The 25,033-nt window shown below is 45.4% G+C and overlaps 1 protein-coding gene and 1 long non-coding RNA gene across 3 annotated transcripts; both read left to right on the top strand.

Annotated features, from left to right (window-relative positions):
• Positions 1-553: 553 nt before the first annotated feature.
• Positions 554-11,691, top strand: LOC101711826 (uncharacterized). Of its 2 annotated transcripts, none has more exons than XR_002386356.2 (3): positions 554-3,610; positions 6,553-6,610; positions 8,370-11,691. It is a non-coding gene; the product is annotated as an uncharacterized LOC101711826 (long non-coding RNA). The 2 variants fall into 2 exon arrangements; XR_205691.4 differs by having other exon boundaries at positions 556-3,599; positions 8,370-11,690.
• Positions 11,692-18,722: 7,031 nt separating this feature from the next.
• On the top strand, positions 18,723-23,991 carry Got1l1 (glutamic-oxaloacetic transaminase 1 like 1). The gene is given in 9 exon segments (XM_087216934.1): positions 18,723-18,728; positions 18,820-18,985; positions 19,703-19,884; positions 20,207-20,599; positions 20,790-20,882; positions 20,973-21,123; positions 21,709-21,874; positions 22,836-22,978; positions 23,213-23,991. Coding segments are annotated over 9 exon segments (1,452 nt in total). The 3' UTR covers positions 23,365-23,991.
• Positions 23,992-25,033: the final 1,042 nt, after the last annotated feature.

Raw genomic sequence — 25,033 nt, 5'->3', positions numbered from 1 at the left:
AATTCCCCACAATGAATGTAATCATTATGTGAAAATATACCAATAAAAAATTAAAAAGTTAAAACAAATTTATCACCCACTCCAGCCTCCACAGAGGGAAGGGTTGCTCTCCCCAGAAGTCCTTGGCTGCTGTGGCAGGTACCGTTCTGAGATGAACCCAGTGACCCATGTCCTTATGTAACCCTTTCCATGAATGTGAGTGGGACTTTAATTTGCTTCTAAACAGTAGAAGGCATATACATAGTAAAGGTGGTGGGATGCACTCACTACAGGGATGAAGGGATTTTTTTTTTTTTTTGGCAGTACTGGGGATTGAACACAGGCCCTTTGCACTGAACTACATCCCTAGCTCTTTAAAAAAAATTCTTTTAGGGCCGGGGATTTAGCTCAGTGGTTCCAGTGTCTGCCTTGCAAGCCCAAGGTTCTGAGTTCGAGCCCTGGTACCAAAAAAAAATTATTTTAGAGACAAGGTCTCACTAAGTTGTTAGGTTGCCCAAGCTGGGCTTGAATTTGCAATCCTCCTGCCTCAGCCTCCCACAGTGCTGCATACCACGCCTGGCTGAGGCAAAGGGATTTTAAAGTGTAATTACTGTCCCTAATCAATTGGCTGAAGCTAATAAAGAGGACACTTGTCCTGGGTGGGCTGTTCTACTTAGGGAAGTCATTTGAAAGCAGATCCTGAGGTCCTAGATGGAGGAGGCAGACACACTCTCTTTGGCCTTGAGGACACAAGGCCAGCCGTTCTACAGCACCAAGGACACAGGTTCTGCCAACAACTTCAGGAGCTTGGAGAGGACCTGGGCCTCAGGTAAGAGGCCCCTGGGCTGCAGCTGTTCAGAGCCCAGCCTAGCCCCGGAGGCAGCACTGCACCGGTAGTGTAGGGGGTCATCTGTCCACACCCGAGAGAGCATACAGACCTAGTGCCGGGCTCCCAGTGCCCAGCGCCAGGATGGTTTTAAAGCTGTCCCTGTGAAGCTCAAAATCCAGGAGGGACAATGAGCTCAGTGTCCCTTGCTCCGCTCTCCGGTCTCTCCCAAAGGCATTTCGGGTCTTCGGCTCTCAGTCTCCCTCCTGACTCCCAAGGGGTGACCTCTTGATACCTCCACAAGCTCCTGGAAGGACTTTTCCAGGTTAGAATCACATAACTGTGTTATTCCCGTTCTTATAATAACTCACTGGCATCCTAAAGCTTTTGGGGTGAGATTCGGACCCCATAATAGAGAGGGCCCATGGGCCTAGGCTTTCATTTCAGTCACACTTACCGTCACTAAGAAAGCACGCTCATTTTTCCAGGCACTGTGCCCCTTTTGCCCTCCACACCCACTGTCAGCATCTCCACACAGTGTCCCCGAGCTCCCCATCCACTCCGGCAATGTCATCACTGAGTGACAGACGCCTAACTACACTCCCCTCCAGAGGGAAGCGACAGAGCTGCTTAAGGCTCAGTTGCAGGGTTTGATGTTGGACACAGTTTGAGTGTGTTCCTCAAGGGCCCATGTGTTGCACGCTTGTTCCATAGCTTGGCAATGTGAAAAGTTGTACGAGCTTTAAGGGATGGAGCTTAAACTGGGCACAGTAGTGCCTGCCTGTAATCCAGGCACTTTGGGAGGCTGAGGTAGGAGAATCCCAATTCAAGCTCAGCCTGGGAATTTAGGGACTTAGGGAGACCCTGTTACAAAAATTAAAAAAGGGGCTGGGAATGTAGCTCAATGCAACAGCCCTGGGTTCAATCTCTAGTACCACAATAGGGAAAAAAAGAAAGCAAGCATGGAGCATAGAGGGAGGTGTTTAGGCGATTGGACACCCTGAGTTAGTTCTCAGAGAGCCAGTTTTATGAGCCTCTTCTGGTTTCCTGTCTTGTGCTGTGATTCTTATCCATACCCCTGCCACTGTGATGCCACCCATTGTGGGGTCCTCCCCAGAGGCAAGCTGATGTTGGTGTCATGCCCTTGAACCTCCAGAACTATGAGCTAAATAAACCTTTTTCCCTTTAAAGTCATTAGCCTTGGATATTTCATAACAGTAATGTGAAACTGGCTAATATATAGGGTATGAAAGAAAAAGACAATCTAAGCATGAGCCAGGTGCCTGGAAGAATAGACTTGCCATTTACAAAATGTAGTGGGTGTGGTGGTGCATGACTGTAACCCAGCCCTTTGGGGAGGTAGAAGCAGGAGGACTGCAAGTTCAAAGCCAGCCTGGACTCTATAGTGAGACCCTATTTCAAAAACCAAACAAAATTGCAGAAAATGTGATGAGAGCAGGCTTGGTGGCAGTTATGAAACAATGTGCTAATTTTTGGACACAGTAAATTTGGAAAGGTCTATGAATTCTTAATTATTATTTTTATTTTATTTATTTATTTTGGTACCAGGGATCGAACTTGGGACCTTGAGCTTGCAAGGCAGGCAGCAGAACCACTGAGCTAAATCCCCGGCCCTGAATTAATTATTTATTGGAATATCAAATAAGCATTGGATTTTCATGTCTGTAAAGAGTACAGCTGAATATATGGACTTGGGAGATGGGTATTTAAGCTCATGGAAGTGACCACTTGCTTGGTCACCGTAGAGAATTCAGAGGACTAGGCCCTGAAGCATTCTAACATTTAAAGGTCAAAAATAGAAGGAACTATCCACGTGCAGTGGTGTACACAGGTAATACTAACTATTCTGGAGGCTGAGGCAGGAAGGTCACTTGAGCTCAGGAGTCCAAGGCCAGGCTGGCCAACAGACTGAAATTCTTTCTTTCTTTCTTTCTTTCTTTCTTTCTTTCTCTCTGTGTGTGCACACGTGTGTGTGTTTTGACTTTTTTTTTTTTTTTGGTACTGGAGATCGAACTCGGGACCTTGTGCTTGCGAGGCAGGTACCGGAACCACTGAGCTAAATCCCCAGCCCACGTGTGTGTGTTTTGTTTCTGCTTTTTGGAACTGGGTCTCATTATAGAGCTCAGGGTGTCCTCGGACTCACTACGCAGCCCAGGCTTGTCCTGAATTCAGGGTCTCCTCCTGCCTCCCACTCCCAAGTGGCTGTTATACAGGCGTGAGCCACAACACCCAGTTGAGAAAAAAATAAGTAAATAAAAGAAGGAACAAGTAAAGCCAACGTAAAGGCGGTGGCAGCAGCGAGCTGAAAGCGGAAGCCGAAGTGAGCTGTGTCCCTGGCCCCGGGAGCAGGCGTCAGGAGCAGTCAGTGGAAAGCTCGAGCAGGAGGGCGGGAACCCCTGGGGGCTCCTGGCGCAGGGGCAGGAGACCCTCCCGCAGGTGGGGAGGTGGGGAGTGGGGACCTCGAAGCCCGCTGGTCCAGGTGGAGGGCGGAGGAGGGTGGGGAGGTGCCACCAGGGGTCATCACCTCGGGGAGTCCTCACAGGGTCTGCCTTGTGCTGGATAAAGAGGGCGTCCGGCTTTGGGGGCAGAGGCGGAGCGGGGTCTCAGGGCAGACCAGAGGGGGCCAGCTCGGCTTTCCGGCTGTCAGAAGACCTCGCCCCGCCCCACCTCGCCTCCCTTTGCCCCAAGCGCCCCCCCCCAGGTCGCCCCGAGGAACTGGCGCAGGATGTGAGGGCAGAATGTGGAGGCCAGGCTGCCTGTGTGCTGAGGAACTGTAAGGTTCTGGTGAGCAGGGAAAGGGAACTGAGAATGGGGGCTGAAAGACAACCGCAAGAAGGGTGGAGGGGTGAGCTCCTGGAGCCCGAGCCCGGACGCGGCTGTCACCGCTTGCTCTGAGAGAAAAGATGGAGCAGGGAGCTGCTTACCTTAGCAGGTTGGGGGCTACAATGGTAGCGTACTAAATGTTCCAATTGTCCTTTTGGTTTTTGTTTTGGGATTGTAAGACCGAGGGCCTTACCAAACGCTCCGAGGAGCTGAAGTGGAGCACACCCGGGAAGGAACACACCGGCCATGTTGGGAAACAGACCTTTATTAGTCTGGCCAGACGGCACTCCCGAAGCAAAATAGCTCAGAGAGGCACCTGGCTCAGAGTCCGAGGTTGTTTTATAGGGGGTTAAGGGGGGGGGGGGTTAACATGTGGATTCACAGAAAAAAAAAGAACAAAGGTTAGTGGCTCATTGTCACATGCTGATGTTCAGCAGACATCCTGACTGACAGTTACGACCACCCTGTTTACAGATTGTCCTATAGATACTGGGCCCCGGGACATTTGGATTTAGGGCAAACAGATGGCTGAGTAACCTCGCCCTATTACTGATTGTCCATTGTCCCGAGGCAAACACACTCCAACCATCAAATTTACAACAGAGTCTAGGGGAGTAATTAACTTTTGAATCACACAGTCCCACAGGGATAACTGGGGATTGAACCTAGGGCCTTGACACTAAGCTACAGTTCATTTTGTTTTTTTATTTTGAGAACAGATTTTGCTAAATCACTAAGTTGTCTGGGCTGGGATCAAACTTAGCTCCTCTTGCCTGAGCCTCCCAGGGTGCTGGGATTACAGGGGTGCACCATGACCAATTGCTTTTGGTAAAAGAAAAAATCTGATATGTCTTGAATTTAGTTACAAAGGCGGGAGAAGAAATCAGGGGATTTAATCAGTTAACAGCTCGTGTGTGTGTGTGTGTGTGTGTGTGTGTGTGTGCGTGTGCGTGTGCGTGTGTGTGTGCGTGTGTGTGCAGTAGCAGAAAGGTCGGGTCTCGGGGACCCGCGAAGTCAGAGTGGAGCCGTCACAGCGCCCTCTGGTGTTCAGGGGTGGAATCCTCGCCAGCTTCCTTTTAAAGTTTGACCTTGAGCTCCCTGTGCTTCAAAATCTCCAGCCAAACTAGGTGCGGTGGTGGTGCACCCCGTAATTCCAGCACCCGAGGAGGCTGAGGCAGAACGATGGAGAGTCCAGCCTGGGCGAGTTAGTGACTTAGCGAGACCCTGTCTCAAGATAAAAAATTTTTAAAGGGCTGGGGATGTATATCTGTTCAAAGTCCCTGGATTCAATCCTCGGTCGCTTCAGTAAACTTTGCTTGTGTTTAAATCATCCTGAGTCACTTTCTGTTGCTTGTAACCAAGAACGCAAACTGACACTGACAAGAACTAGAGGCTTGAGTCAGCTAAGGCTCTGTCCAACTTCCTTCTGTGTAGAGTTGGCCTTCTTTTTTCCTCCTCCGTGTCAGGGGCCAGTAACTTCTGGAGGCTCTAGGATTGCTTTCTTAAAATCCCATGATAGACAGCAAGGAAAGGGCTTCTCTTCCTACAGCTCCACAGCAGATGCTAGGAAAGGTTCCTCGGCAGGCCAGGCAGGGCCCCGTCTTCTCAGGGTGGCCCTCCGTGCCCTGAGTGTTGCCGTCCCCAGAGCTCTCACAGTGAAAGCCCATTGGCCAATGTGTAGCACTGGGAGGTGGGGCTTTGGGGAAGTGACTGAGTCAGGCCGACTGCCTTTGTGAGCAGGGTTAGAGTCCCAAAAGGAGGTTGGAGGCAGCTGCTCTGTCCCTTTGGTCACAGGAGGACACAGCAGAAAGGCAACATCTTTGAGACAGAGAGGAAGGACTTGCCAGACTTGGAATCTGCTGCTGCCTGGCCCTCAGACTTCCTGGCCTCTGGAACTGGGACTATATTTTTCTGTTGTTTACAAATCACTCAGTCCCAGGTATTTTGTTATAATAGCAGGAATGGACCAATACTCACTGTGATGTGTGGAAGGAGGGAGAGTTTGTCACCAGGAATAGGAAAAGTGTTTCTGGTGAACACATTAAGTTTACGACCCTTCAGCTGCTCCCCAGTCTGTGTTCCTTCCCCCGTACACAGACATTCAAGAAGGGCCCAGGGAATAGCAGTTTTCCACGTGTGACTCAAAATTCGCACTCTCACCCCTTGGAAGCAACTCGAAGTCACATCCATTCCACCTCAGCGTTCAGAGTCCTTGGCGGGGGTGGGAGTGGGGGTGGGGGTGGGGGGCACGTGCTTCTCCACATTGAAAGCAGCTGCTCGTGATACTGTGGCTTATGGACTAACAATGAACTTAGCCACTCGTGAGTGTCCTCACATACAAAGCAGAGGGGAAGACTTCTAGAAAATGGGCAAGAAAAGCAACACATAACTGTCACCTCTGCAAAGCCCATCCCCATCTATGTGGCCACGTATGGAAAGCACAATTACTTTTCAGTTTGTACTCTGTGTTGGTTTTCTGATACTAAAACAAATACTTGAGATCACCATCTTATCAAGAGAAAAAAAGGTTTGCTTTGGGTCAGAGTTTTAGAGATTTCGGTGCATGACCGGTTGGTCCTGTTGCTTTGTCCCTGTGGTGGCGCATCCTTGGGAGGGCACTTGGCAGACCAAAGCTGTTGACCTCATGGCCAGAGAGAGAGGAAGAGACCAGGGTCCCACAGCCCCCTGAGAGTGCACTCCAGGGGCCTCAAGACCCCCCATTAAAGGTTCCAGCACCTCCCAATAGTGCCCTGGGCTGGGGACCGAGCCCTTAGCACATGGACTTTTGGGGACACTTATTCAACTGTGGGGTGTCCCAGGCAATGGAATGAGCTCTTTGCTGCTCATAAGCAGCGTGGCACCATTTCTTCCACATGCCCCATTGAATTTTCCTTTCTCCCCAGTCCGAGGGCCTAAGGGAAGAGTGCCTGTGGGGGCTGCTCCACTTCAGCAGTCTCTTGGGTGAGTATGGTCTCCAGAACTCAAGGATTATTTGTGGGCTTGCAATTTCCTGGGGGAAAATAATCTAGCTTGTTCAAACATCAGTTTCATTTCAGGGGACTTCCCAAGTACCCCATACTGTAAACTCCAGAATTCCCCTTGGGTCTCCCTTTTATAGTTCTTGTCTCTTTGTAAATTGGCTCATTTCCATAGGCCTCACTCAATTTCATAACTGTTATCCTGTGTTAAAAATTGTACACTCAGAGGTGGAGAGGTTTTAAACAACTTGCCTATGGCCACAGAGACACAAAGGGATAGGGCTGAGCTGGGAGTCCAGGTTTGCCTGGCCCCAAAGACCCCGCTCTGTCCATACCATCTTGAGCTCTGTCTGTGCAGGTCTTAGGGCCGTGTGCTGCAGAGAAGCAGGGAAGAGCCCAGGGAACAGTTTTGGGGGTCCCTGAGAGCCATGCTCATGTGCTGACTGCTGGTAAGGAGAGGGTTGTTCCTACAGGGGCTTCAGGAGTGTGGACCCCAGGCGTCTAATAGTATCAAAGAATGTCATGGATGAAGCAGTGGCCACCTGCTGCCTGCCTTTCCCAGAATCCTTCTTTCCTCTCCTGTTCTAGGAGCATCTGCCATCTCTGGGGAGTCCTCCTGAGCTGAGTTGGGGAGAATTGGCACCACCCTTGGCTCTATGTGGCTGCTTTAGACTCTCCCATCCACGAGGGATCAAGGGTGGGCCAAAGAGAGGGGCCAAACTTCTGGGAGGGAAACAGCTTCATTCTTCCAGGGAGCCAGGAGAAGAGACACACTGTCTCCCTCTGGGTAGAAAGGATATAACGTCCGGAAGGCTGCAACCTTATAAAAATATAAACATGATTTTTGAATGGGAAATCAATGCACATGGTGTAAGAGTTAAAAGTTATAAAGTGGAGCCAGGTAGGGTGGCACACACCAGTAATCCCAGCAGTCTGCAGGGGGGCTGAAGTGGGAGGATTGCAAGTTCTAGCCCAACACGAACAATGTAGCAATTTAGCAAGATCCTGCCTCAAAATAAAAAATTTGTAAAAGGGCTGGAAATGCAGCTCAGTGCAAAGGCTCTGGGCTCAATCCCCAGTACAACAAAAAAGTTTTTTTGAAGTTACAAAGTGGTACATAGTGAAAAAGAAGTCAGCCTTTCTCCCATCTCTTTCTACCAGATCCCCATTTCTACCTATAGTAACTGGCTTCTTGCATATCCTTCCAGAGAATCTATGCACATCAAGCAGATACACGCAAATATATCTTTTTCCATAATGTTCCTCACTTCGCTCTGTATTCTGTACCTTCCTTGTTGTTACCTAATGTGTCGTCCCACATCTATATGGGTAGGGCTGCCTGTGACAGCTGCACAGAATTCCCTTATGTTGTTATCCATAACTCCCTTACACTTTCCTTCAGGACTTGGCATTAGTTTTGCATTCGCATCATGCACAAAGCTGTGGTGTAGATCCTGAAAATGTGCATCGTTTTTCACGTCCTGCATTTGCTTTTGCTCTTGTGCCATAGTCAGTCAGAGAACCAAAGTAAAGTTCAGAGGGTAGAGCCAAAAGGGCCATAGGGAACATAACTGGACCCCAATAACACCATGATCCTCTGGGCTGAACTGTGACTCAAGTCACGGTGCCTGCTAGTGAGCCACAATTCATACTTATATTCATATTCAAATTCATTCTCATTCTCTTTCTTGCTCTGGCTTTTTGGAGACGGGTTTTTATTATTGTTGTTTTGTTACTTGCAGCACAGAAACTTCTCAATGGCACACCTGTTAAAATTGTCACTGCTGAAACGTTAAGTGATGAAAGTTACTTCAAGGACAAATGGCCTGCTGACTAGTGCAACAAGCTACAGGAAGAGATTTCCAAAATGAGGAGCTCCTGGCTGGAAGCCACAGTGGGACAGGAGACGTTGAGGCAGGCGGCATCCTTGGTCCAGCAGGTAGCCTCCATGCTCTAAGAAAGCACACAGAGCCGGCCTCTGACCTGGAAGGCTCTGGAAGCTCTGGCACCAGGGAACAAAAGGAAGATCAACAGGAGGAGAAATTAATTGTAGCAGTACATTTTGGAGTCAAAAGGACAACGTCCTAGGGAGCTTGGGAGTAGAGGGACTTCCTGAGCAGAAATGGGCAGGCTTTTCACCGTGGTTTTGCAGTATTCTATATAAAATTTACTTCATATGTAAATTTAGTGACTGTTAACTAATGATCATTTAACGGATGATAATTCTAACAGGACAGAGTTCATGGTGTTGTCCCTAACCTGTCATTTTTCAGTTGCATGTGAAAGAGGACTAGGATGATTTATTACTAATCATTATAAAGACCTAGCACTGGTTTGTGCTGAAGGGGCCATAGGTTTAAGGGCTGAATCCATCTCACACTCAATGAGGCCACATAGGAACTCAGATCCTCCCTGTTGGCCCAGAGTACAGTTACAAGGAACGATCTTGTGTGTACATGGGGTCCTTCAGTGGAGGACTGGCAGACAAGCCAGATAGCTGTGCCATGTTCATGGGGCAGAGGAAGATGTGTCTCCAAAAACTAAGCTATTTATGTTAGGTACCGCTTTGTAAACGGGCACCAGGGAAGTCCTTAACGCATACATTCCTAGCCACCTGCTGGCCTGGGTCTGCATCTTGATTCTTTCTGATCCATTCTGGATCTTTTTCTTTTTTTTTAACAAACATGAAAATCACCTTTGTCTCTGTTTGTGTGGGATGAGGACATACAATTTAGATTCAGGACTGTGACATGTCATACTTCCTACATTTCCCAAGGGAACGAGGAAACACAGGATTTTCTAACACTGGCTAAAAATGCAAATTGCAAGGTTTAGAAGGACTGGTATAGTCAGGTGTGGTGGCGCACGCCTATGATCCCAGCACTTGGGAAGCTGAAGCAGGAGGATTGCCTTGAGTTTGAGGCCAGTTTGGGCTACAGAGTGAGTTCAAGGCCAGCCTGAGTTACATAGAGACCCTGTCTCAAAACAAACAAACAAAATAATAGAAGGACTGGTATAAACGTTATCATAGGCGAATCTAATTACAATTGTTTTTAGATTTCTATTTACCACATGAATACCAAGGCTACCATTTGCAGGTTACTGTCAGCTTTACACACACACACGTGTGGCAAGAACTGGTTTATATTAAAGAAAATTATATCTAATAATAAGTCTCAAGGTATGATTTCAGTAACTCAAAAACTAAAAAGAACCTTGGAGTATTGGCTTATCCTAATGTTTAAAAAAAATTTTTTTTGGGGGGGTACTGGAGATCAAACTCAGGACCTTGCAGTTGCAAGGCAGGTTGCGGTGCCACTGAGCTAAATCCTCAGCCTAAAAATTTTTATTAGTACACGTTTGCAATACACAATGATGGCTTTCATCATGGGGAGCTGATGCATGGACATAATACATCTTCATTCTTTTTATGTTCCTTTCCTCTCCCCTCAATTTTCTCAAGTAGTGCTTATCCTGTGAGTCAGAAAATGAATTCATCATTCTTACACCCTACTAGGTGATCAGGTATTTCCTAAGTCTCCCTGTAGACTTCCCTTCGTGTTTCATAGACACTCAAGAACATGGCCTTAGACTGGCATACACCTTTAATATTTTGTGATGGTATGTAGAAATGAAATTCCTATTTTTCTAAACTTTTTTTTTGGTACCAGGGATCGAACTCGGGACCTTGCGCTTGCGAAGCAGGCAGCGGAACCACTGAGCTAAAACCCTGCCCCAAATAATTCACATGAATTTTTTTTTCTTTTTTCTTTTTGGTACTGGGGATCGAACTTGGGACCTGGCGCTTGCAAGGCAGGCAGCGGAACCACTGAGCTAAATCCCCGGCCCTTGAAATTCCTATTTTTAAGGTCAATATAAGAAATGAGTTTAATGGTCTAGCATGAGGGAAGTGATTCATATATATGGTAATTATATTTCTGGAAAATTCAGTGCTCATTAATACCCATATGAAAGTGTCTTGGGATTTATGTGAAAAAAATAAAATCTAGGCTCACTTTCAGCCACATGAACACTTAAGAAAATTATATGCAAATGTTGATATAAATTATCCTAAGATATAAATGCCTTAGAAAAGAAACTAGAAGAGGTACAACGAAATGCAGACTGTGGTTAAGGATTGAATGAAGTAAATTTGCATTCTTAGTTTTACACATGCGTGCACACACACCCACACACACTTTTTTGGTAATTATGGGGATCAAACCCAGAGCCTTGTGCATGCTAGGCCAGTGCTCTACCATTGAGCTATATCCCCAACCTTTAATTATACTTTTTCTATATTTAAAGTTTTCTATAATCATCTGAACTATTTTCATCATCATTTACCTCAAGGCAGGTTCCCTGGAAGCACAGCCTGCCTGAGACAGGGATTCAGGGGACACATGATATGGGGAGGGAGTATAGGTTATTCAGCTTTCCATTGCTATGACAAAATTCCCAAGGCAAGCAATTTAAAGGAGGAAAGATTTACTGTATTTTGGCTCATGGTTTCAGATCGTTCATTCCATGGTCACTTGGGTCCATTGTTTCTAGGCCTCTGGTGAGGCACAATGTCACGGCAGGAACTAGTGTTGGTAAACCATATCTAGGGTGAATCTAACAGTGTCTACAACACTCATTTAAGGAGTTGTTTAAGGTGGGCATGGTGGCACTTGGCTGTAATCTCAGCACTCTGGAAGGCTGAGGCAGAAGGATTGCAAGTTTAAGCCCTGTTTGGGCAAGTTAGTGACTTAGTAAGATCCTGTCTCAAAATAAAAACTAAGCACGTGCATCCAGGAGACCGTGAGGACACCCCCAGGCAGGCACACCGGCTGCCAGTTTGGCTTTGGGGTTAGATGCGTGTGGCTGCACTCTGCTCTGTCTGGCTTGCCCCACCCACTTGCATCCAGGAGACCATGAGGACACCCCTGCCCCCCGCCCCCGCAGGCCCACCAGCTGTGGCTTGGCCGCACCGACGCCTGTAACAACAGACACCCCACCCCCCACCCCCCGCCTCTGGCCTCTTGTCTGTGCAGCTACCTAGTTCCACATTACAGAGGCACAGGGGGACATAAAGTCCATTGTACTGAGTTGCAGAAGTGAACAACAGAGAGAGGGCCTCTCTCAGGCTCCCTGATGAAAACTGAAGTCCCCTGGGAAAGTGAAGAGAATCTGCAATAAAGGCACACCAGACCACCGTACTTGGTAAGTTGGAAGGATCATCACCTCCCATTGAACTTGTACTGTTTTCAGGGGAGGGACAGCTGAAAACTGTAGCAGAACCTTGCGGACTTCAGCACTGCAGGAGGACAGGGAGCTCAGTTTGGGACTTGCAGCCAGAGGTCTGTCTGGGTCTCATGGATCTGTAGCTGGCTTACTGAGACTCATTGACTTATAGCTGACAGTACCAAAAACAAAAATGAGAAGACATTTAAGCAAATCACAAACTCAGACTTCCATCACACAAAAGGCAATTTCTGGGGAAAACAAGGTAGAAAAGTCTGATAATCAACCGCCTGGACACCCTGAACTGATAGCACAGGAAGTAACAAAACAGATGAATGAGGCTCTAGAAAAATTCAAAGCAGAAATAATCTCCCAGATAACTACAGAAGTGGTGAGCAGAGTGAAAGACATAATTAGAGGCTCTAGAACAGAAACAGATAAAAAAAATAGATGAGTTTAGAAACATGTTGGAAGCCATGAATGCCCAGCATAAGAAAGACGTGGAAACCATGATCGCCCAACATAAGAAAGAAGTGGAATCCATGAAACAGATTCAAACAGATATTCAGGAGATTAAAAACTCCATTGAAAGCATGCAGAGCAGATTGAGAGAATCTGAAGATAGAATATTAGATATAGAAGACAGGATTGCGGTTAAGGACCATAAAAACAGAGATTTCTTCAAAATAGTAAGGGACCATGAGAAATCAATCCAGCAGCGGCTGGATGATGCAAGGAAGAATAACATAAGACTGATAGGAGTCCACGAAAAAACAGGAGAAAATACAATTGACATAAAAAACTGTTCACAGAAGAAATAGTAGAAAACTTCCCAGACAGAGGTGGAGAATTGGACATACAGATAAGTGAGGCATATAGACCTCCAACTAGCTATGATAAAAAAAACTCTACACCTACACACATAATAATCAAGATTGCAGAAACCCGACAGAAGAAAAAAATCCTATAGGCAGTTAGAGAAAAGAAACAAATCACCTAAAAAGGAAAGCCCATCAGAATCACGGCAGACTTCTCAACACAAACCCTCAAGTCAAGGAGAGCCTGGAGTCAAGTATTTCAAGCCCTAAAAGAAAATAACTTCCAACCTAGACTGTTGTATCCTGCAAAATTATCTTTCAAAATCAACAGGGAAATTAGATGCTTTCAAGACAAAGAACACCTGAGAAATTTCATGAACACCAAACCAGCACTCCAAACAATTGTAAGCAATATCCTAGAAAAAGACAATGAGGATCAAAACTCCATGAGGTCCAACAGAGGAAAGCCACCAGGCAAGGTAAGAAACTAAAGGGAAAGGGAAAAAAAAACCCCCGAGAAATAAAAGAGCCACCAATAGTATAACATCATAACAGGGATGAGTCAATATCTATCAATTAAAACTATCAATGTTAATGGTCTCAGTTCACCAATCAAAAGAAATAGACTGACAGAATGGATTAAGAAGCAAAATCCAACAATATGCTATATACAAGAAACATACCTAACTCAAAAAGAAACTCATAGACTGAAAGTAAAAGGATGGAAAACAGTTCTCCACACCGCAGGAATCCAGAAAAAATCAGGGGTAGCAATTTTATTTCCAGACAAAGTAGATTTTAAACCAAAACTAATTAAGAGAGACAAAGATGGTCACTACATCCTTGTGAAGGGAACAGTCCAAGAGGAAGAGATGACAATTATATGTGCACCAAATACGAATGCCCCCAACTATACAAAACAAATATCAATGGACATGAAAAACCAAATAAGCACTGATACAATTGTAGTGGGGTATCTCAATACCCCATTATCACAATTAGACAGATCATCTAGACAAAAAATTAACAACAAAATTCTAGAACTGAACAAAGCTATTGAGCAAATGGAATTAATAGATGTTTACAGAGTGTTCCACCCCACAAAATCAGAATACACATTCTTTTTGGCTGCACATGGGTCATTCTCCAAAATAGACCACATGCTGGCTCATAGGACATGTCTAAGTAAATGTAAAAGAATTGAAGCTACCCCCTGTATATTATCAGACCATAGTGCACTAAAATTGAAGATCAATGACATAAGAAACTGCAAAACTCCCACAAACACATGGAAATTGAATAACACCCTCCTGAACAACCAATGGGTCACAGAGGAAACTAAAGAAGAAATTAGACAGTTTCTACAAGTAATGATAATGCCAGTACAATGTACAGGAATCTATGGGACACAATGAAAGCAATTCTACATGGGAAATTCATAGCAGTGAATGCCCATATTAGGGAAACAGAGAGAACTCAAATAAATAACCTAATGCAGAACCACAAGCTCCTAGAAAAAGAAGAGCATAACAAATCCAAAGCTCATACAAGAGAGGAAATTATAAAGATCTGAGCAGAAATCAATGCAATGGAGACTAAGAGAATGATACAAAAAATTAATGAATCAAAGAATTGGGTTTTTTTGGTTTTTTTTTTTTTGGTACCAGGGATCGAACTCAGGACCTTGTACTTGCGAGGCAAGCACTGGAACCACTGAGCTAAATCCCCGGCCCAAGAGTTGACTTTTTGAAAGAATAAATAAAATCGATAAACTCTTAGCCAACCTTATTTTAAAAAGGAAAGAAAAGGCTCAAATCCATGCAATCAAGAATGAGAAAGGTGAAGTTACAACAGATCCAACAGAAATCCAAAGCTACCTACTTTGAGAACCTGTACTCTAATAAAATGGAAAATACAGACGAAATGGACAGATTCCTAGATACATATGAATTACGAAAGTTAAATGAAAAAGACATAGAAATTCTATGGGGCTGGGAATTTAGCTCAGTGGTTCTGGTGCCTGTCTTGTAAGCACAAGGTCTTGAGTTCGATCAGTGGTACCAAAAAAAAAAAAAAAGTAATATAAGAAATTCTAAACACCCCAATTACAATGAGTGAAATTGAAAATGTAATACAAAATTTACCAACAAAGAAAAGCCCAGGTCCTGATGGCTTCACTGCTGAATTCTACCAGACATTTAAAGAAAAACTATCGCCATTACTATTTAAACTCATCAAGGAAGTTGAAAGGGAACCAAAGCTTCCAAGTTCATTCCTGGAAGCAAGTGTTACTTTGAGTCCAAAACCAGGGAAAGACACAACCCAAAAAGAGAACTACAGGCCAATCTCCCTAAGGAATATTGATGCAAAAATCCTCCACAAGATCCTAGCAAACAGAATACAAAGGGTCATCAAGAAGATCATACACTCTGACCAAGTTGAATTTATCCCAGGGATGCAAGGATGGTTCAACAATTGTAAATCAATAAACGTAATACACTATATTAACAGAGTCAAGGACAAAAACCATATGATCATCTCAATAGATGCAGAAAAGGCATTCGACAAAATCCAACACCCATTCATGATAAAAACCTTACAGAAAATTGGAATAGAAGTTCTTTATCTCAACTTGATTAAGGATATCTATGAAAAACCAACAGCCATATCATACTAAATGGTCAAAAATTGAAAACTTTCATGCTAAAATCAGGAACAAGACAAGGATGCCCACTATCACCACTCTTGTTTAATATTGTTCTCAAAATATTAGCCACAGCAATTAGAAAAGAGAAAGAAATAAAAGGAATAAAGACAGGAAAGGAAGAAGTTAAACTGTCATTATTTGCTGATGATATGATACTTTACATAGAAGTCCCAAAAAACTCCACCAAAAGACTTCTAGACTTAATTGACAGATTCGATAGAGTAGCTGGATATAAGATCAACACTCAAAAACAATATCCTTTTTATATACAAGTAATAGACTCACTGAGAGAGAAATTAGGGAAATAATTTCTTTCACAATAGCATCCAAAAAAATGAAATACCTAGGAGTCAATCTAACAAAAGAAGCAAAAGACCTCTACACTGAAAACTATAACACTTTGAAAAAAGGAGACTGAGCAGGATAAAAGAACATGGAAAGACATCCCTTGTTCCTGGGTAGGAAGAACCAATATAGTGAAAATGGCCATACTACCAAAACTATTATATAGGTTCAATGCAATCCTGATTGAAATTCCAACAATATATTTCACAGAACTAGAGAAAACAATCCAAAAATCCATTTAGAACCAGACAAGACCTAGAATAGCAAAAGAAATTTTAGGCAACAGAGATATGACTGGGGGTATCACAATCCCCAACTTGGAACTATACTACAAAGCTACTGTGATAAAAACAGCATGGTACTGGCAAAGAAACAGAACTGAGGATCAGTGGAATAGATTAGAAGATGCAGAAATGACTACAGACATGCTCAGCCACCTCATCTTTGACAAAGGAGCCAACCATTCTCATTGGAGGAAAGAGAGCCTCTTTAATAAATGGTGTTGGAAAAACTGTATTTCAACTTGCCAAAGATTAAAACTAGACCCATACCTATCACCATGCACTAAATTAAGATCAAAGTGGATTAAAGATTTAAATATTAAGACAGAAACACTAAATTTGCTGGAAGATAAGTAAGGTAGAACTCTTGAAGACATTGGTATAGGAAAAGATATTATGAACAAAACCTCAATGGCATGGGAACTTGCACAAAGAATCAACAACTGGGATCTTATCTTATTAAAAAGCTTCTGCACTGCAAGAGAAACCACCAACAGAGCTAACAGACAACCTACAATATGGCAAAAATTTTTCAGCAACTGTACCTCAGACAAAGGACTACTATTTAGAATATACAAAGAACTGGAAAAAAATCAGACCCCCCAAATTCAAAGACCCAATTCAAAAATGGGCATCTGAAATGAACAGACATTTCTCAGACAAAGAAGTAAAAGCAGCAAATAAATATATGAAAAAATGTTCAACATCACTGGTTATTCTAGAGATGCAGGTGAAAACAACACTGAGATTCCACCTCACCCCAGAGAGAATGGCTGCTATTAAGAAATCATCCAATAACAAATGCTGGTGGGGGTGTGAGGAGAAAGGAACCCTTCTCCATTGTTGGTGAGAGTGCAGACTGGTGCAACCACTGTGGAAATCAGTATGGAGATACCTCAAAGAACTAGGACCAGAGGTCCCATTTGACCCAGCTATCCCCCTGCTGGGTATCTTCCCAAAAGAATTTAAAGAATTATGCCACAGCAATATATGTGCAGCCATGTTTATAGTGGCACAGTTCATAATAGCAAAAGCTTGGAAACAGCCCAAGTGCCCATCAACTAGAAACTGGATAAAGAAGATGTGGGTTTTTTTTATAAAATGGAGTACTACTTAGCCACAAAGAACCAGAAACTAGAGACATTTATAGCTAAATGGATGCATATTGAGGCCATCCTCTTAAGTGAAATAAATAGGACACATATGTGTAAATACCGAATAGTTTCTCTAGTGTGAGATACTGAAAGTGTAATTAAAGATACACATGGATGAAATGGCCTAATAACATATTTCTTGGATTGTGTTTCCATTGCGTGGCATATGACTGTATCGAAATTTAAATTAGGGAGAAGCTTGGCTTATGTGGAGTCTGCTAGCTAACTGGAGTTTTTTTCCAGACCACTATTTGTTCAGTGTTGGTTTTGGGGATCTTTCTGAAACACATCACATCCTCTGGTGTCTTGCTGGTGCTTGAGATGGTTTTTTAAGTTATATGGAAAAATATTTAAGTGCTTTTCAGTTTTGTTTTGGTTGAGTTCTACTGTATTTGAATATTATTGTAGTTTTTTTCCCTTGCATTGTTCTTCTCTGAATGTTTTTATGTATGTGTGTTTTTGATAATAAATTTATTAAAAAAATAATAAAAACTAAAAAGGACCAAGGATATACTTAGCATGAAGGCTCTGGGTTCAATCCCCAGTACCAACAAATAAATACATAAATAAATAAAATAAGAGTTATTCAAAAGCAAAAAGAAATCAAGATGCAAGAATGACCCTGTAGGGTGACTGTCCCCCTTGACCTCTATGATCATCACTTACTGGTGTTCACAAAAACACACTGCTTGGCTCCAGGGTACTTACAGAAATTGTCCCTGAAGAACAACCCTGAACCCCTGCAACCCTCTCCACGGTCCCTGAAATCAGCCTTATTTCCAGGGCACTGAGCATCTATCCAGTGTGAGCATGAAGCAGCCACTGCTTCTTCAGAGAAGGAGTTCAAACCCCTTCCCCACCCAACCTCACCCCTGACCCACTGATAGAAAATAGGCAATTAAATGTCATCTACACCTTTTTTTTTGGTATGGGGTATGGAGCTCAGGATCTTGTGCTTCGGAGGCAGGCCGTGGCACCACTGAGCTAAATCCCCAGCCAAGCTACACCCTTTTTTAAAAAATAAAAATAAATTCAAGTGTTAAAATAAAAAGAAAAGTATGGACTTCCTGAGTTGCAAATTACACTATTAAAACCTCTATGGAGGAATACAGCACATTCTTTTTATTGCTGTTTAAATCTTGGGCCCTTTGCAAAATGAAAGCAGAAAGAAGGTTTTAACATTTATCTTGTGGGGCTTGAGCCACAGCTCACTGGTTGAGCACTTGCCCAGTATGTGCCAGGCCCTGGTTCTACCTCCAGCACCCCAAACAAGCAAGCAAACCCAATTATCCCTCAACTCATATTGCTGAGTGATCTGGGATTTTTACTTGGCCCTTTGCAAAATAAAAGTAGAAGTTTATTATATTGCTCTGTAACCTGGAACTGTTGCTTCCACAGGAGAGGCCCAGCCTGGCTCCCGGTTCACCTGTCCATTTGGTAGGCAAGGCTTGTGATTTTGGACAGGGGAACTTGGGGCTGAGGAGGCAGTGAGTGAGATGAAGGTGCCTGAGAATTCCCATCCTCCCCTGGAATCCTCCTCCAGGGATGGAATGTTCCCATGGCGATGGGGGTGGGGAGCCATGGGCTGGGAGTGGTCAGGTTCTGTTGCCCTGGAAACCAGCCATCCACAGAGTCTGCAGTTGGGAAGAGGCAGGACCTAGGCCCAGCATGGAGGAAAAGCGGGCTCCCAGTCCCCGCCCACATCCTCTGTCACATCCACCCTGTCGGTGTTCGCAGATGTGCCCCAAGCCCACAAGCTGGAAAGCAGCTTGTTAAAGGCCTACAAACAGGATGATGACCCTAACAAGATGTTCCTGGTCTACAGAGGTGGATTGGTGGTGCTGGGTTCAGGCCTAGTCTCTGTGTGGTGGCTGCCTGGGGTGCACAGTGTTCCCCGAAAGCCCCCACAGGCAGGAACACTGGGGCTTGTTAACAGAATTTGCAGAGGGGGAAATGGGCAGAGAATGCCCCACATCATCGTTCTGTCTCCTCTGCCCTGCTCCAGGGGCTTCTGGGGATTTGCTAAGAACCATGTCCTTGTCCATACTGTATGCCTGGGGCTGCATGGGCCCCCTCATTCTCTGTCCTTCCTCCTCCCTTCTTTCTATTCCTGAACTAAGAACCAATCTGCTATGTAATCAGCCCTTTTCATTGTGAAAGTCAAGGTTACTTTGTTTAGCTTCATGTATCTATAACTCCCATTTGGTATATAATTTTTAGCCTTTAAAATGGCATAGGTTTTAGCTGGGCACAGTGGTGCACACCTGTCATCCGAGTGACTCAGGAGGCTGAGGCAGAAGGATCTTAGTTCCAGACCAGCCTGGCCAATTTAGACTCTGTCTCAAAGTAAAATAAGGGCTGGGGATACAGCTCAGTGCAAAGGCCTGTGTTCAGTCCCTAGAAGTGCCCCCCAAAAGGGAAAGGCTGAAACTTTCCAATGCCCAAAGGACCCAGACCAAACTCTTCCTGGGTCGTTAGGACAACATATGCTGGCAGGCCCTGCCCTGAAGCGGGCAAGTGAGCTGCCTCTGTGTTTTCCCTCAGTCTGCATGACCGAGGACGGCCTCCCCTGGGTTTCCCTCGTGGTGCACAAGACCTGACTGCAGATCACCCAGGACCCCTCTCTGATCTACGAGTACCTGCCGGGCACAGGCCTGAAATCATTCACCCAGGCCTCCTTGGAGCTCCTCTTTGGCAAGCACAGCCCAGCCATTGTGGAGAACAGGGTGCGAGGTGGGGACTGGAGGTACGGACCTGCAGGGGGCGGTGCAGAGCCCCAGCTTCCTTGAAGGCAGCACTGGCGACTCTGAAAGTCCTTGGCATCAGCCAGAGAGGCAGAACCAGGATCTCAACCCAAACCCAGGGCTATCTGCCAACTTGAGAGCTTTTCAAGAAAGAGGGGTCCGGGGTGTAATTCAGTGGTAGAGCGTGGGCTTGGCACGCTCAAGTCCTTGGCTTTGATCCCCAAACTGGAAAGAAAAATCAGAACAACAGTCAGAGTCTGAGGTGGTGCTACTGTTTCCACACACATGTTTATTTTGCTCACAGGCAGGGGGCGTGCACACTATTGGCGAGAGTGGTGCCTTCCAGCTTGGGGCCCAGTTCCTCAGGATGTGGCACAGGGATGCTCAAATAGTTTGCATCGTCTCGTATCAAAAAGGTGAGCGCTGCTGTGTCCTGGCTCCTCATTCCCATCTCATGGCTGCACCATTGTCATCCTTCTCTGGCAAAAGAAAAATGGCAGACAATGGCCTTCATCACCCTTCTCCAGTGTTTCTGCCTCCTTTTCTCCATTGTTCCATAGCTTGGCGGGGGGATGTTGTTTCCACAGAAAGTCACAGACTCATCTTCCAGGACATGGGCTTTAAGGTTCACGAATACTGCCTCTGGGACCCCAAGCATCGGTGCATGGACTCCGACATGTTCCTCGATGTGGTAGAGGTAGGGGGCCCACTCAGAAGCTTCCCCCCAGGCCTGATTCACAATCTTTCTTTTCTTGCTTCACCCTTATTCATTCCAGCCTTTCCTAGGCTTGGGTTTGCCTGGCCTTTTAGTAGGAACCAATATGGAGGAGTACTTCTCCTGTGCCCTTGGTAGAGGAGGTACCTGACCAGGCAGTCTCCACCCACAGAATATGCCAAGTGGCTGTATCCTCGTGATTGGGAATCTTATAGACTGCAGGTTGACACAGTCTCAGCGGGCCAAGCTGATGTTCACCATGAAGGTGAGCCCAGTGTTTCTCTTGTGTTTCCCTCTCACCATCTGCTGCCACCTCTGTTAATCTCATACTTCTTTGGGTCTCCTTTCTCCCCAGAGCAAGCAGATATTCCCATTTTTTGACATCCCCTGTCAAGGTTTATCCACTGGTGACCTCGAAGAAGATGTTGGAGTCTTACAGTACTTTGTATCCTGGGGCTTTGAGTCCTTCTGCAGCCAGTCTCTGTCCAAGAATTTTGGCATTTATGGTATGGACCAGGCAGAAAGAGGAGGGAGAGTCTGGGCAGAAGTGCTGCTGCTTTCACTGCATCAGTGATGTTGTGCCGGGGATTTAGCTCAGTGGTTTCGACGCCTGCTGTGCAAGTGCAAGGACCTGAGTTTGATCACTGGTACCAAAAAAAAAAAAAACTTCCTTACTGCATCAGTGATGTTTCTGACATCACCTGTCCTCAGAGGGATCCCAGGGTTCCAGACAGCATGGCGGAGGCAGAGGGGAGGAATATGAGCTAAACTCCAGATTCTGTTATTAAAACCAGCTACCTGAACCAGCATTGGTTAAATCATTTCACCTCTTCAGGCTTCTGTTTCCTGGATAGTAAGATGAGAGGATAGGGCTTTGTGATCTTTCAAGTTCCTTCCTCTTTTAGGGCTCTTGTTTATGAGAATATTTTCTAGAAGAAGAGGCTCTGGCAACTCCTGGGGTCAGATGCCAGTCTGGACTGGGGTGAAGTCTCCAGAGCTCAGCCTCTCTTCTGGAACATTGGGGGTGGGTGTAGGTGAGGGCCTGGTCCTGGAGGAAGGCACTGAGGGTGGCCATCTTCCTCACCTCACAGATGAAGGTGTGGGCATCCTTGCGGCTGTGGCACTAAGTAACAAGCAGCTACTGTGCGTCCAGTCCCAGCTGATCAGCTGTGCCCAGGCACTGTGGCTGAGCCCTCCTGCCAGGGGATCTCGTATCATCACCACCATCCTCTGTAACCCTGCACTGCAAGAAGAGTGGTAAGGGCGGAGGCTGGGGGCAGGGCAGGTGGCCTAAGCCCTGGACAACCTACCGATTGGCCACTTCCCTCCCTCATGTAGCTCTGTCTCCTTTCATTCATCAAGTTTAATGAGGGCCTGTCAGCACCAAGAGCCAAAGCTGTGCATGGGTTGCCCTACCTTGGATGAGTGGCAACAGGACATTCTCTTTAGAGCTAGGCTACGAGCTATCTGAACACTTTCAGATGGCAGAAAGAGATTAGGAAGCATCAAGGGCTTGCCATTCCAGCAAGCACTGCCCACAAGCCTGCTTTGTGTGCCTAGTTAATATGGGAGCTATGTTACTCAGCTTTCCATTACTTAACAAAATGCCTGATATCTTCAAGTTAAAGGGGAACAGCCCCGTTTACAGCTTTGGAGGTTTCCATCCACATCATTTGCCGTGTTGCTTGGGCCTGTGGTGAAGCACCAGGTCCTGGCAGGAGTATGCTACTCACTTCCTGACAGCTACTCACTTCCTGACAGGTGGGAAGCAGAGAGAGAAGAGGGAGGGGTCAGCATACCAGTATCTCCTGATAGGTCCTCTAGTGACCTATCTTCTCTTCATGGGGCCCCATCTCTTAAAGGTCCACCACCTCCCAACAGCTCCAGAAGCTGGTGAACATTCTTTGCTCTGGTGAGCATGGGCTTCTGGGAGACTCTTAAAATGCAAACTGGGCAAGGGATTTAGCTCAGTGGTTCTGCCACCTGCCTCGCAAGTGCAAGGTTCCGAGTTTGATGCCCAGTACCCACCCCCCCCAAAAGATGCAAACTATAGCAGGATCCAGCCCCAATGAACACCCCAGATCCCAGGCCCCTTGGTGAGCTCTCAGGCTCACCTTCGGGGGCTGTTCGAGTTTGAACGCGGAAAGGCAACCTGAAGTCTAAAAAGGGGGTGAAGGGCAACCTCATACTCTCATTTCCTGCTGTCCTTCCTTGGCAGAAAGCTGACTCTAAAAGAAGTTGTAGAGAACATGATGCTGATCAAGGAAAAGGTGAAGGAGAAGCTCCATATCCTGGGGACACCTGGGTCCTGGGACCACATCACTAAGAAGACTGGGACCCATGGTTATCTTGGACTCAACTGTAAGTGCACAGGAGGGGCTGCTCTCCCCTTTCTTACTTTAGATGCTTCTACAGAAACATTAAATTATGCTGACTAGGTGACCAGTCCACACCTCTGCTCCAGATTTTCATCATTTCCTCTGACAAATGGGGTGGCCCCAGAAATGCTGACCCTTCCCATCCCACATAACCCTGCCTGGGCATAAAGGGAATGAGAAGTGGCCCTCAGGATCGGAGATCCTGTGACTATCACAGCCCAACAAGTACAATACTTGATCGAGAAGAAGCACATCTACATTCACAAGAACAGTCAGATGAACTTCACCTGCATCAATGCCAGCAACATAGATTACATCACCCAGAGCATCAATGAGGCTGTCCTCTCCACAAAGCACTCAGAGAAGTAGCTTTTGAAAAGAAGTGATCCCTGGTGGGAATAAAAGCTTTAGTCTTTACAAAAAGCTTGTGCTAATTATTCATTGCAACAATTCATTTTTTTCATTTACTAGTGAGGCAATGGGCTAGCCTCAATAAAGAAGGAAACAACATGGAGAAGAAGGGAATATCTATGTTCCTTGGCCATCTTGTATTTACTAAGCACCTATTATGTTAAGGCTCTAAGCTGGGTATCAAAAGGGAAAGCAAAAAACAGATACAAGCCTGTTGGGAGCAATTCTACATGATTTTGGGGAAAATCATTTCATAATTAAATCATGATTAGGTCCTAGTTTTCTGTTTACAGGCCAGCTACAGCATGTCCAGATATAACTCCGTTTTCACCTCCAGTCACACCTAAGATTCAATGGTCCCGTGATGCTGTGATGCTCCAAGGCAGGACTACACCAGCTGGAGACATCCTGGGAGGAACCAAATCTTCATCTGCATACTTCCTCATTGTTCTAGGATCATCACTGTGCTTTGCCCTCTAAGTCAATTGCTACTTTTGTTTCTGCTGGTGTTCTGAATAAAGGTGTGTCAAACTCAGGGTCTGGGGTCTTTGCTGCTCAGAGCGGCATTGATCAGGCCAAAGCTCAGCTTCTTCTCAAAGTCTTATTTTTTCTATCTTTCCTATATAATAAATTAATTTACCTTGTGGTGTTGTGGCTCGCAGGAGACTAGGACTTACTGCACAGGTTCTAGTAATGTCCCCTTTTCCTGTTCCCTACATAAGCCAATTTCCCCCACCCCTAGAACTTTACAACCTGGTTGGGAGACAAGCTTTAGAAACAGGAAACAGTTAACTAACATTTTATTGTGACAAAGGTCATAATAGAATATTGTCTTAGCTTCTCATTGTTGTGACCAAATTCCTGAGAAAAACAACTTAGAGGAAGACAGATTTATTGTGGTTCCTGGTTCCAGATGGTTCAGTCCTCAGTTGACTGGCTCCATGGCAGAAACACATGACAGAGGAAAGCTGCTCACCTATGGCTGGCAGCTAGAAAGCAAGGAGAGCAGAGAAAGAGCCAGAGAGGAAGATAGAGTCCTTTGGGTCACACCCCATGACCCACTTCCTTCAACTAGGCCTCACCCATTTCCATTACCTCCCCAAAATGCCATCAAATTATGATCGCCCCAAAAGATAAATCTGATGATGAAGGTGGAACTCTCATCATTCAATCTCCTGAGATCTGAACATATGAGATTTTGGGGAGACAATTTAGATCTCAACCATAACAATTATATAAAGAGAAAACTGTCCAGAACTTAGAAAAGAAGAATCTCAGTGTGGGCTGGGATAGTTGGAGAAAACCATATGAAGAAGTAGGACTTATGAAGATTTGGAGATGGAAGCATTGCTAGGACTGGGATAATGGGGACAGTGAGTGAAAGGACATCCTAGGTTTAAGAGCAACCTGAACAAATGAGTCCAAAACATGCCACTGTGCTTTTGAATGAGTGGGTTTTTTTCCAAGGTTCCAGTGAGTCACTACCAAATCCCATTGTGTTTTTCATGTGTGGATGCGGAGTCCTGCCCTGCCTTTCCTGCTGGGTGTGGGGGGTCAATGGTGTCCTCCCTAGGGCAAGCTGTCTTCTCATACAGCTGCTCCCAGTTTCCATGTCCCTCTGTGTGCC

Source organism: Heterocephalus glaber, unplaced genomic scaffold, assembly GCF_053883595.1.
Source record: "Heterocephalus glaber isolate CG9 unplaced genomic scaffold, H.glaber_assembly_v1.0 deba00001461, whole genome shotgun sequence".
In the NCBI taxonomy this organism is placed as follows: domain Eukaryota; kingdom Metazoa; phylum Chordata; class Mammalia; order Rodentia; family Bathyergidae; genus Heterocephalus; species Heterocephalus glaber.
Note: the sequence above shows the minus strand (reverse complement) of the source record. Positions and strands in the feature narration are given on the sequence as shown.